The sequence below is a fragment of the Tasmannia lanceolata genome, unplaced genomic scaffold (assembly GCF_043159265.1).
Source record: "Tasmannia lanceolata isolate RefF3 unplaced genomic scaffold, GAP_Taslan_0.1 ptg000011l, whole genome shotgun sequence".
Taxonomy (NCBI): Eukaryota; Viridiplantae; Streptophyta; class Magnoliopsida; order Canellales; family Winteraceae; genus Tasmannia; species Tasmannia lanceolata.
Window position 1 is genome coordinate 14,302,591 of NW_027518688.1, and position 13,245 is coordinate 14,315,835.

General features: G+C 40.3%; 1 protein-coding gene across 1 annotated transcript; it reads left to right on the forward strand.

The window, feature by feature from the left end:
- The first annotated feature begins 5,396 nt into the window (after positions 1 to 5,396).
- On the forward strand, positions 5,397 to 6,884 carry LOC143886165 (uncharacterized). The gene is made up of 4 exons (XM_077390120.1): positions 5,397 to 6,003; positions 6,080 to 6,142; positions 6,211 to 6,285; positions 6,372 to 6,884. The coding sequence occupies exons 1-4, from the start codon at positions 5,785 to 5,787 to the stop codon at positions 6,705 to 6,707; spliced, it is 693 nt and encodes a 230-aa protein (XP_077246235.1). The 5' UTR covers positions 5,397 to 5,784; the 3' UTR covers positions 6,708 to 6,884.
- Positions 6,885 to 13,245: the final 6,361 nt, after the last annotated feature.

Consider the following 13,245-nt stretch of genomic DNA (forward strand, 5'->3'; position numbering starts at 1 on the left):
CCGTGGATTGCCAAGAGAAGGATGTAGAAATTGTTGTATGCAAGCAGGGACCGAATGAGAGAATAAATAGACATTTGTGGGAAGAAACACAACTCATCATCACGCTGGTTCCCTCCCCAAAAGTCTTTTACATTTACACCCCTTCTTTTATGACTTTTCACTTAATGCCTTTTCACAAAACCAACTAACAAAATGATCTAGGCTGTTGATCTTGCACATGCCACATCCACCGTTAGGATTATTTCCTAACAGTAATACCATGCTATACCGGTAGGGGTGTCAATGGATCCAGACTGTCGGATGGACTATCGGCATTCGAAGTTAAATGTACAAGACATTGACACGCTACTAAAATCCATGGATGTTTCAAATCTCGATCATAGAATCCGAAATAATTATCGAAATCCGATATTATTATATTATTTTACAAAAATACAATTAAATTTTAAAACATTTAGTTTTATTTCAAGGGTATTTTAGTAAAAATAAGCTATATCTATTTTTAAGACATTTCTATTTTCAATATTTTGACATTTATGTTAGTCTTGAGTCAGCATCTTCTTTTCCTTCTCTAACAAATTTGACTTTATGGGGCCGTTTGGATATGCGGATTTTAGAATTCAGGTTTTAGTTTCAAAATAGTGTAAAAGAGGGTTCATGATCAAGCTGTTGTATGCTGTTATGACAGTATTTCTTGGATTTTAAGTAAGAAATCCAGGTTTTAGAAATCTCTCCTGCATCTTGAGATTTCTAAAACTTGGAAACATGGGATGATCTGCTACTCTCTCGCTGACGGAAAGAAGGGCGACAAATCAAGAAATGACGGCTGGTCCACTTCTTCTCTTGTCTCTCATTTAAAATTTTGAAGAAATCCCGGATTCTAAAATCCGCTTATCCAAACGGCCCCTAAGTCTCTAATCCGATGCATCGTCATGCTGCAACTTGTCCTCTTTTGAGAATTTTAAGTGTACAACGTAAGTAGGACTTACTAGGACACTCTGATGGATGGTACGATTTGAAATGGATTGTAATCGAGACATGGGACACTCTAAGAACACTCCGCATTCCATCCAACCGATAAGGGATTTGAATGGATAGTGACTGAAACACAAGTGATCCGATCCGAAGTAGATTTGAAGTGGATCCATTAAGACTAGACCTGGCAAATGGGTAACTCGCACGGGTATGGGTACGACCCGCGCGGGTACGTACCAAGCAGGTACGGGTAAAAAATACCCATAGTTCTATGGGCCGGGTTGGCTTTTCATTAACCCAGACCCAACCCGCGCGGGTTGGGTAAACCCCCGGGTAACCCAGTAAATACATACTTAATTTTAAAAAAAAACCTTTTGTGGCAATGACGATTTCATTTTCTATGGACCATAATCCCATAGAAAATCAATGGCAGAGATTGTACTCATAATCCCATTTTCTATTGTATTACAAACCCATGTCATACAAATACTTAATAGTAGTATCTCATATGTACACTGGAAGTTTACCACCCCTGAGGGCTTCTTCTTACACATTAAATTTTACAAAACAAGAGTCCAATTCCAAATGTAACCCCTCACGCTACACAGGTTTAACTTTAACCAAGTAGCACCTTGTAACTGTTGCTAGCAAACAGGTAACAAGAGACCAATCCCACATGTAAGACAAATAATCAAGTCTTAACTAACCACAAAAAAATGCATCTATATTCAGTGTCCCGACTTATGCTTTGAGAAAGTTTGGAAGGAGAGAAAACCGTAGAAAAAACAATGAATCGATTCTTTAGTGTTTAGTGAATGAAAAGTTGAAAACTGAAGAAAAAATCTAACCCTAGTTTTGACGAGTAACCTGTAGGCACCATGGCCCGACCCAGACCCACCCGCTGGTCATGGGTACAGGCCGAGTGCGGGTATTGTTTTGACTGGCAAAAAAAATTGGTACCCGTACCCGCAAATTTTGCTACGGGCTGGGTGTACCCGCGGGTACGGGTGCCATTTTGCCAGGTCTAATTGAGACCCTTGCCTACAGTAATCTCTCGGCCCACCCCATAAATTTAACCCTGTTAGAATGGTATTTAGGCCATTACACATCATCATCTATATTTGAATCCCATTTTGAGAATGTTTAGACGAGCCACTTGTTAAAAAGTAAAATGCTAATTCAAAGGAGAAGGAAATCCCGAAGAATTGGGAAGTGATATATTCATTCCTTTTTGTTACCCGGGACAACCCTCTAATGTATTATGACTTCTCTTTTACACTGGAGGAGACTGTCCCTAGTAAAGAGAGGGTCAAATATATCAACAACCAAAGAATTAGCAGATAATAATGTCTAATTTACCTGATGTCAGAAAATCCAGTGGGTTTGACACATTGGTGCTGGGTGTCCTTGGTGATCAAAAGGGGCGTAAATATCACTTCCCTTTATGTGTAAGTTTAACTCTTACCGGGGAATTCAGAAGCCCTCTATCAAAAAGCACAGGCCAATCCCTTGACCCATAGTTCTGCCAATCCCTATAGGTGACATGACTCGTAGAGCCGCACTAAGACCCCAAATTCTATTTGTTCTTCGCTGCTTTGGGTTGCGGGGCTTACTTCCTAACCCTAGTGGGTGTAGTGACTAGTGTTATAGGTCGTTGGGCGGCCGGAAGGTTCCCATGAGTAAGTCAGTCTGGGGGACCGAAGGTAGTTCTCCGTGCACCGGACACGTAGCTTACCGAATCCAAGAATCCGCGAGTGGTAACAAGCAGCGAGTGGTAACAAGCAGCGAGTGATAGTGAGCCGAGTGTTCTACTCGAACTTCGCCATATCTATCACACACCCCCACCAGCGAGCGATACAAGCAAAAACCTGGGGCGTATTGCTCAAATCATTGGTTCGGTACTGGATGTAGTTTTTCCCCCGGGCAAGAGTCATTCATATTATAGATATTGCATTTTTTAGAGTATGAGGGGAGGGGGGTTGGCGCTTCGGTCAAGAGGCTAGCAGCGTCCCCAATATTCCTGGTCTCAAGGAAAGATTATCAATCCTGATAAAAAAAATAAAATAGAACAAATAGAGAAAGTTGAAATGCCAAGCGGCTCTTGATTCAGGGCTTTCACCTATAGCCGAACAAGATGGAAAGCTCATTTATACTGATACTTAGGAACACATACAAGATTCGTGACTATAAAAAGGATAAGGGTAACCCCGTCTTATCAATAAAATTTTCATTTACCCGAGATCTAAGCATGGTTAACAATCCATTCTATAATTCTTCTCATTCCCATGTATTCTACAAGTCCCTTTTTCAATTCGCTGTTAATGTGAATGAACCATAACTATGTAGTCCTATTCTTAATAGATTGACCCCAATGGACCAATCCGACATGAATCCAAGATATTTGATCGAATCAGAACTGTTCATGAATCCACAATAGTTAATGGTTCCAATTGGCCTTGAATTTTTGATTTTGTGACTCAATTCGATCTGTATACGGGCCCCAGTGTAAGTAAGACTTCTACTGAAAGCTTTCGAATCAACTCATTACCGTACTACTCACCCTAGCCTTCTGATTGATAGGCCCCATGTATATGTCCTTAACAAGTACAAATAAGTAGATTGAAAAGGGACTTCATATTGGTTGGCTTTCCCGCATCTTTCTAAAAAACTGGGCCCTATAAGACGATGAGAACCGACAAGAGAAGGAACCGAATTGGCCATGCACGATGAATGGATGGACTTATAATATAGTAGAGCAGCCTACGGAAAAAGGCTAGCTAGTTAGCGCGCTTCGGCAACACTTGTACTATACTAATAAGGGCTAAAAGGGGTAAGGGGGGGGGGGGGGGGCATTACGTGATTGGGGGCCCCTACACGTAGTCCCCCTATAACCGGAGTTCAAAGCGATGAAAAGCGGCCCCTCATCCACATCCCTATTAGTAAGTTTTTGGACAGCCAAGCTGCCTACCTCCTTTCTTTCCTTGGTCGAGCTGATAGACGAGCATGGAAAATGGTCTTCAATCTCTGACAGAACCTTCAAAGAATAGAATAAAACTTTTAGCTACCCTCGCTTTGTTTGACCATGAACAAACGATCGATGCCCTGCCCTCAATCTGTAGGAACCTTTGCGCTTTCCCTTTGGCGGGCCTACTTCATCGATAGCATGCTCTACTAACGGGCATTTATGCACTCACCCCTTTAAGCAGGGGTATCGGGGAACAACTCACACCCCTTTATGCACTCATCCCTTTGCGCCAAGGCTGGGAACAAGACTCACGCCTGAATTGGCCCTACTAGTTGGAGTTTCTAGGGCACGAGTATCTTATAATGCGCGGAAACAAACTCTCCCTAGGGCTTTTACTTCGACACGTCTTTGTTCATGATCGCTTAGAGCCCCTCTTCCATCAATAGGTACTCCCAACGCGTCGACCACACGGCCTAACAAGTCGTAACCATATTCCTTGATTCCGAAATGGCAGCATCAGTGTCGGGTAAAGCAAGGGTTAGGTTCTAATAGAGTCGTGACTTAGAGGGTGGTCCCCCTTTCTGGCGTAAAAGCTATCAGAATTCAAACACGCCGCATTTTACTGGGATCGAACCATGGGAACAAATCTACAAGGCTATCACCTTCTTTGGCCAAATGCATCCCGGTTAGCCGAGTCCCAGATGCTTTCTAATGACCGCCTAGGGAGGTAAAGAACAGGTTGAGGAGAGCGGCGCGAATGACTCGACGAGGATAAGATCATCTCACCTTCCTTTTTCTATCAACCCGAATCTAGAACCATCGGGGTCTCGCTAGGCAGGTCAGTACAGGAAACGATACAAATCAAGAAGTTACAATTGTCCAAATAACCAAGTTAGTAGAAACCATAAGGGGCGTTTACGCTGGGACTGAAGCTTTGATACTCGTGCCTACACAGCCTTTGTTCGCATCTCTCATCGATTCCCCTATGGAGAAGAGGAATAAATGAGACCATTCATTGGTTGGACCTTTCTATACTATACGAGCTGTAGGATCATTAGTATCACCCACAAAGGCATACATAGAAGGCAGTATCTCACCTCACACCTGAGTAAGAGCATATATTATCAAAATCATGAAAGTTCATGGATCAAACCAAACCGGTACGGGTCCGTATGACCGATCCGCTGCGAACAGGGAGTGAGGGACTCTATTTTCATGATGGCACTCCTCACTTTATTAAAAGTACAGTATGGCCCGTACCATAGGAAGATCCAAACCATCCATTAGATGGGCCACTGCCTAAATAGGTTGTGCCCCAAAAATCATTTCCATAGGTTGATCCTAACCCTCCGATCTATAGAGGGTTAGGATCAACCCTCTAACATTCAGATAAGAGGGTTAGAATCAACCTATGGAAATGATTTTTGGGGTACAACCTATTTAGGTTGTGGCCCATCTAATGGACATTTTGGATCATCCTATGGTGCATGCGGGCCATAGCGTACTTTTAATAAAGTGAGGAGTGCCATCATCAAAATACAGTAGTGCTGATAACATTTCCCCTTTGTTTTTTTATCTTTTGTAATATGAATGACCTCCTAAATTGGTGGTTGCCTATGATCTAATTGATCTGAACCATTTATTTGTGGGGCCCCACAATCCACATCTCATGACTAAAATGGAAATCATTCTAGTCTCTCTAATAGCCTAAACCCTAGAAACCTTCCTCTCCATCCGACCTACACGTGGCACAAGCCCACAAACACACCCTTAATTTCTCTCCCAATCTAAACTCTAAAACCATTCTCTTCTTCCTCTTCTCCACTCTTCTATTTCATCCAAAAATGTCAATTTTGAGGCTAAAGACAAGGCAAGAAACAAACTGCTCCTTTACAGAAGACGAACTCAAAGTCGCCGGAATCCTCCTCCAACTCCGGCATCTCATTGTGGAATCAAAACCCATTCCGATTCTCCGGTGGGGCATCAAAAGAAATCGATCAGTTCTCAATGAAACACCTTCTCTACCTCCTACGCCTCTTCTTCGAATTAGACCTCCAAAGAAGGTCCATGGGTTCTATCTGTTTTTTTTTTCCAAGTTTTTTTACTGTTTTTTTATTGGGTTTGTTTGGATTTTTGCAGACTCATAAAGAGCTGAAGGATAATGTACACATGTTATCTACCCTGCAAGAACAGCTAAAGCATGTGAGTTTTTTTGAGTTGTTTTTTTTTCTTTTAATTGTTAGTGACCAATTAGATGGTGGTTTATTCAGGAGGTAATGAAGGTGAAAGAATACTATGAAAAACTGAAAGCTGAGAATTTGGTGATGAAAGAAAGGCAATTAAAGGTGTATTCCTCTAACAATTTTTTTTTTGTCCTTTCCTTTTTCTGGGTTTTTCTTATTTATTTATTTCCTTTTTGTTTTCTTATCAGTTGGGTAATCTCCAATCCAGAGACCATCTTGATTTGAAGTGCCCCATTCATCAACCATCCAGACCGTCCATCATATATTCGCAATCCCCATGTAGGGATGATAAGTCACATTCATTAAAATCAAGGGTTGGTTTGACTTTGGAGAATTACTCCAGCCATAATGGTATTCCTTGCCTGAATTTCTCTTTTTTGGAGGCTACTAGTACTATGGGCATGAATTTTCATTTATCCTTTGATCAGAAGAAGGTGGCAATGGCTGCTCTTGCTAGGAAGAGGAGGGTTGAGATTAATAAGGGGAAGAGTTGTTTGGTTCTAAGAACTCCATGTTTGAGATGAATGGGTATTGGGTTTTTCCTTTTTACACTTAGTTTTGAAGTTTTCTAATTGGGTCTCAGCAAATTGCTTCTATTGATTTTCAATGTTTTGTTTTGAAGGTCTCTTTTTGGCCTCTCAATTCATGTACGTAGGGGACTCTTCCCAAATTTAATATAAATCAAAGCTAATTTTTCGATATTTTATTGAGATTCTCAAGATAGCAGAGCTTAGATTTCTATGGTCCTTTGGGACTAGGGAAGTATAGGCTCGCAAAAGTAATTTTCACGAGGGAAATGATTGTGAATGAATTTCTTACCCTCGATATTTAAGAATTTAAATATCAAAGGCTGACATTTGCATGATAGAACAACTATTTTAGATGAATTACATGAGTAAGGAACATTCTTTTGAAAAGTGAGCCCTGTGGCTATTCTCTCATGCAAAAGTCAGCCCTGAAATGCCTTTCTAGGAATTTCCCTAGCAAATCCCTGGTCACAATATTGCGGACCTAATTACCATAGACTTGGCATTAGGCTAATACTAATTTAGCATATAGTTCCTAAACTAAATAATCAATCTCTACTGAAAAATTGTCTAATGTTTAAAATCTACTTTTTAATTAATTTACCATTGTCAACTAGGCATCAACTATGTTGTAAGAAAATTTAGGGAAATGATAAATTTGCCCCTTTTTCATCGCCGGGAAGCCCCTTGTAGTGTAGAAAGAGTAGTCATAAATACACTAAAGGGGGCGGGCAGCCATAGCCCATAGGAAGAGAGGGATGAACATATCACTTCCCGAGACAATTTATCCTTAATATCGAAAAACTTCCGAAACTACTAGAAGTTAAAAAGTAAAGAAAATTTATAGAGAAAAGAAAGTCACGGAAAATAATGTTTTTGTGGAAAAATAGTCCATGAAAAATAAGATTCCATGGTCTAGTTAGTTTTATTTTTTTTGGGGTATGTAAGCCGGATCAAACCTGCGACCTCAAGGTTAAGAAACCAAGCTTCAACCATTGAGCTACATGTCCCACTCCAATTCCTCTAAGTTGGTTTGAACTTTTCCTTGAAAAATATGGAAAATTTTACTTGGATAAAAAGATTCCACAGAAAATAAGTTTACAAAAAATGAACATTTTATTTTGGCTACTGATATTTGCACTATCATGTTTTGGCAATGATATACACTCAATACTCACCTTGTCTTTTGTTATTTAATCAGCTGTCAAAAAGCTTAGCAAAAAAGGTAAAAACGAAAAGACAAGGTGAGTTTGTGTCATTATCAAAACACCGTAGCGCAAATATCAGTAGCCTTTATTTTTCATGAAAAAATTCTGAAAGCCTCTCCAAGGCCCCGTTTGGCTACCAATAATTTCTTTTCATTATAAATCTGGTCTCCAAGTTAGAGATTAGAGTGAATTTCCTAAAAATCAGGAAATAGAATATAGAAAATTGGGAGCCATTTGGATACGCGGATTTAAGAATCCGAGATTTCTTCGAAATTGTAGCTAAGAGACTAGAGAAGAAGCGGACCAGCCGTTGTTTTTAACTTCTCGCCCTTCTTTCTGTTAGCAAGAGAGTTGTGATCCTCCTATATTTCCAAGTTTTAGAAATCTCAGGATGCAGGAGATATTTTTAAAACTTGAATTTCTCACTTAAAATCCAAGAAACGCTGTAAGGACAGCATACACCAGCTTGATCATGAACCATCTTTACACTGTTTTCAAACTAAAAACCTGGATTCTAAAATCCACGTATCCAAACGGCCCCTTAGTCTCTCTAGGATGAGATGCAGCTAGAAATGGATTCTGTTTCCGGACTCCTAGGAACTTCATTCTCATCTCCACCTTGGAGACCCCAATTTAACACGAAAAAAATAAAATTCCTGGTAGCCAAACGTGCCCTAAACCTTCAGACAACACCTATACGTGAAAAATGTTCCAAATGTGCACAGTAAGAAGGGATTGGTTTGGACCTCGGGTCTATCATTCTATGTTACCTAAAACACAAAGAAGACGGAGGTGATATATTATTCGCTCCACTTTCTTCCCTGAGGTAGCCCCGTCATGTATTTATGACTTTCTTTTCAAACTACAAGGTGCTGAAGCACAAAAGATAAGATTGGACATTTCCGCCCAGAGACTTGCGCTTCCCAGCTAGACCTGGCAAAGGGCAGGGCAGGGCCGGGCCGGGTTACACCAAACCCATACGAGAACGGGTCGTATGGGGTGGGTCATTCCGGAATTTTACGGGCCACAATTTGGTGAACCTGGACCCCACCCATATGGGCAAGGTAGACCTGCGGGTCACCAGGTTTTTTTCCTTTTCTGCTGTTTTTATTCCGACACTATAATAGGATGATCCAACCGTCCATGTGATGGGCCATAACATAAATAGGTTGTGCCCAAAAAATAATTTCATAGGATGATCCTAGCCCTCTGATCTATGAAGGAATTACATATTATTATTTATGGTAACATCTACAGATCGGAGGGTTAGAATCATCCTATGGAAAAGATTTTTGGTGGGTGACCTATTTACGGTGTGTTCCATCACATGGCCAGTTCAGATCATCCTATGATGTGGTTAGCACTACTTTCTGAAAAATATGGGACTATAAGGGCTTACACCTAGACCTGGCAAACGGGCGGGTCGGGCAGGTTTTGACCTGGCCCGTACGGGTCCGGGTCAAAATGACCCAGAACATTTTACGGGTCACTAAGCTTGGACCCGTGGGTCACCCGGATTTTTGACATATTTTTTAAGATTTTTTTTATTTGTATGGGGATTTGCTAGCCACCTTCGCCAACCATTTATGTTGACTGTTTGAGAGATTTGTCTTATTGTCGGGTGGTGCAAACTGCAAAGATTGGCAGAAGTACGATTTGTGAAAAAGTGGCTGGCCATAAATAATAGCAATAAATAATAATCATGGGTACTAAGTTTTAAATGAGAAATTACGGAAAAATGGAAGAGAAGTAGAAAAATTACGAAAAAAAAGAAGGAAGAATGTTCTAAAATATGACAATTACGGAAAAAAACACATAGAAAAACCCAAAGTTATGACAATGACGGAAAAAAATACATAGACAAAGTAAAAGTTATGACATTTAGGGAAAAAATAGTGCCAAAAGTGCCAAAATAAAACTTTTGCACTTCTCTACGGGCACCCGCGGGTCCACCCGGCCCGGCCTAGTTTTGACGGACCGGGTGGACCCGCGGGTCAATTTCAAACGGGTCACTGATTGGTGACCCGGACTAGTAATTTACGGGCGGGCCGGGTGGACCCGCGGGTCCGGGTCACTTTTAGCCAGGTCTACGTACATCATATAAAATCTGGATCATTTGGGTTTTTACGGGCACCCGTGGGTACACCCGGCCTGGCCCAGTTTTGACGTGACCCGCATGGGCAGAGTCAAACTTGCACGGGTCACTAATTTAGTGACCCGGCCCCTGCCCGTACGGGCGGGCCGAGTGGACCAGCAGGTCCGGGTCACTTTTTGCTAGGTCTATTCACAGCTGGTTTAAGTGAGGGACAATTCTGTCATTTTAGCTCTAGTGTAGAATGATTCACAATAAAATTTGAATTCTGGAGACATTCATATATGAGATTGGGCCCTTGCCTACTGGGAGTTTTCCCTGGAATTCTGCTCTGCTGAAAGTGGACAGAAGATACTAATTTTAAGTGCTCAAGAAGAGAGTTCTGGGTGAGTTTCTTCTTCTTGAACTTCAATTATCTTTGATTCTTTTCGTATGCAAGATTTGAATTGAAATTCAAGGAATTCCTTTCATCTAATCGTTTCGATTTGAGTACTTGAATTCATTTCTCAGTACTGGTTCACTAACTAAGCATCATCGAAATCAAACCGTAGATAGATCCATCTATGAAACCCTTCTTCAAATGGCTACTTTTCCAGGTTTACAACCAGATCAAAGATGCTTCGGGATTCGAAGGATATTTCAGATTCTAATGGGAAATGGTACGAGATTCAGAGGGGAAAAGGCAAGAACGTACCTGGTTTGTTCATATTAGACAAGAGGCAAAGAGAGCTGACCTATTGAGAAGGATAGAGGGTTTCAACATCCCTCCTCTTGTTGTTAGTATGAAAGGATACAAAAACAAGAAGAAAATTTAGGAAGGGCAAATGGGAATAGCCTTTTTCTGCTACAATGAGGACTTCTTAGTATCTTTTGGAGGACTCGTAGGGAGAGTATTAAAAATAGATGGATCAACCTTAGCAGGGTCTAGAACTGATGTTGCCCGTCTTTGTGTTGAACTTAGAAACAATACATCTCTTCTAGATCAATTAAGGTTGGGATTTCCTGGGCACTGGGCAGCAAGGAAGATGGCAAAAAGTTAGCTATGGAAGGATCCCAAACTACTTGTCACCCCACAAACCCCATCCTGGGCGTAGGACATGACAGCGCCGTACACCTACAAGACAAGTCCCACAAATGTACAAGGCTACAAAGCAGATAACAGAAATAACCTGGCATTGATAATTAAAATGTATATCAAAATTCAATCTAAGAGGACCCATCAGAGTCAAATCAAATCCCATCTCTCCCTACGAGTCAAGACAATTAATATAATAAGGTCTTTACATCTTATGCCAAATACTCACTTCCCAATGAACTGAAAACAAATAAACTAAATTAGTCTCTGAGCCAAAATCCAAATCCCAGCTAAGTGTCTTGTTCCTTGTTAACATCACGAGGGCCAAGACCTGAAAAATGTTAAATAGCCTCAGTCAGCTGAAAAGCTCAGTACATAATAAAATACTACTCTAAGTATGGTCTAAACATAACAGGGTTCAATAGAGTCAGATAACAAAGTCAAAACTGAATACTGAATTCTCAACTGAACAGTAGGCACAAAGTCAATATAGTGTATCCCGAACAAGGTTCTAAATAAAAGGTGCAATAAAGCAATTCAATGTCTAAGTTCTGATCAAAGTCAAAGGTTTCCGAGTTCAAATACACTTCAGAGTCATAGACATGGTTCATAAGACATGTTATTGCTTATACACCGATAGTCCACGGTATTGGAACCAGTTCCTCAAAGTTCAGATACAAGTCGACAGGGCCAGCGTTTTATCCCACTGACGGGACAGAAGTTCTAGTGTACTACCACCACGGTGGGTCCAGAGTTGCCAAATATTTTAGCCCCATATGGCAGGGTCCGAAAATCATCCAAGCCTCTACAGAAGTGTTCAAAAGTGTCCAAGGTTCATATTCAAATGGTTTAAAATATTCAAAGTTCAAACTGATAGTTCACAAGTTCAGAGTTCAGAACATATGTTCATAACAATATTTCAGAACAGTTATTTCAAAGGTTCTAAAGTAGTAATAGGTAAGAAAAATGGCATGCTAGACTCAAAGCTACTTCAAGAGTTCAAATGTGTCAATACAGATTTCCAAAGTCAATATGAAGAGGGTTTTCAAATACAAAAAGTAGTATGTTATAGATGCTTGATTCCTTTCTTAATTCGGATTACGATTCAATATCCTGATCTGAACAAGGCATAAGTAACAAATAAGGGTCCTAAAAGGTAACCCATTCTATAGCTATTTTAGTATTTTGGTGATATCATTATTGTAAAGTTTTCAAAACTTATTGAAACTATATTTAACAGAAAGATGATATTTTCGGCATATCAGTAGAGTACAAGAGCGTCGAAAACGGAAAAGAAACGAATAAGTTATGAATTTTTGAAGTTTTGAAAAAATTGTCGCGCCGGATGTCTAGGAATTCCGGACGTCCGAGGATCCATCTGTTGCCAAACTTGGTACTCACGGACGTCCGCCCCATGTGCGGACCCAGATTTTTCCGAAACACGATTTTTCTCCCTTTTTGTCACTAAAACGACCATAACTCCTTCGTTTGGGGTTCAATTTGAGCGAGGTTGGATCCGATGGATTCATATCGACGAGAGGAATCCATCAAACTCGACTTTAAGCTCCAAATTCGAATACACGATTTATGAAAAATCGCTAAAGATTCTTATTTGAATCTCCAAAACTCAAATTTCTGAATTCAAATTCTTATATATTGATTTTGAGTTCGTTGGAATTGTAAATCAATATTAGATCCAATAATACTCAAGATCAACCCAAAGATTCGTTTTTCTAATCCATATTAATCGAAGTTCTTATTTCTTTTTCTTATCAATTCTTATTTTAGGATTTCTAAGTATCCAAATCCTTCATAGTTCATAGATTTTACCTGGACTCGCGGCTTCGACTCTGAAATCGCCATCTCCTCTGTCTTCTCATTCTCTTTATCTGATTTCTCTTTCTAGGGTTGTACAACCATTTAGGATTTATTTAGCCACAAGTTAATCTATTTATAGGCTTCATTAGAAAACCCTAATCTGAGTCAAATACCAACGGACAAAAACGCCCCTTATTATTCAAGAGGGGACAAAAATTTAAAGGGGGGTATTTTGGGTATTTACACTACTGATCCTGCTGCAATGAGTTCAGCTCGGGATTACAAATGTGGCCCCTATTAACGAGACTCCTCTCAAAGAAGAAAATCTCACTAACACGTGCA

Bases quoted from the DNA above. Each gene is read 5' to 3' on its own strand.
- LOC143886165 (XM_077390120.1), top strand. From the start codon at position 5,785: ATGTCAATTTTGAGGCTAAAGACAAGGCAAGAAACAAACTGCTCCTTT. The intron at 6,004-6,079 runs GTCCATGGGTTC...GGATTTTTGCAG, and splicing joins GAATTAGACCTCCAAAGAAG to ACTCATAAAGAGCTGAAGGA. The intron at 6,143-6,210 runs GTGAGTTTTTTT...TGGTTTATTCAG, and splicing joins TGCAAGAACAGCTAAAGCAT to GAGGTAATGAAGGTGAAAGA.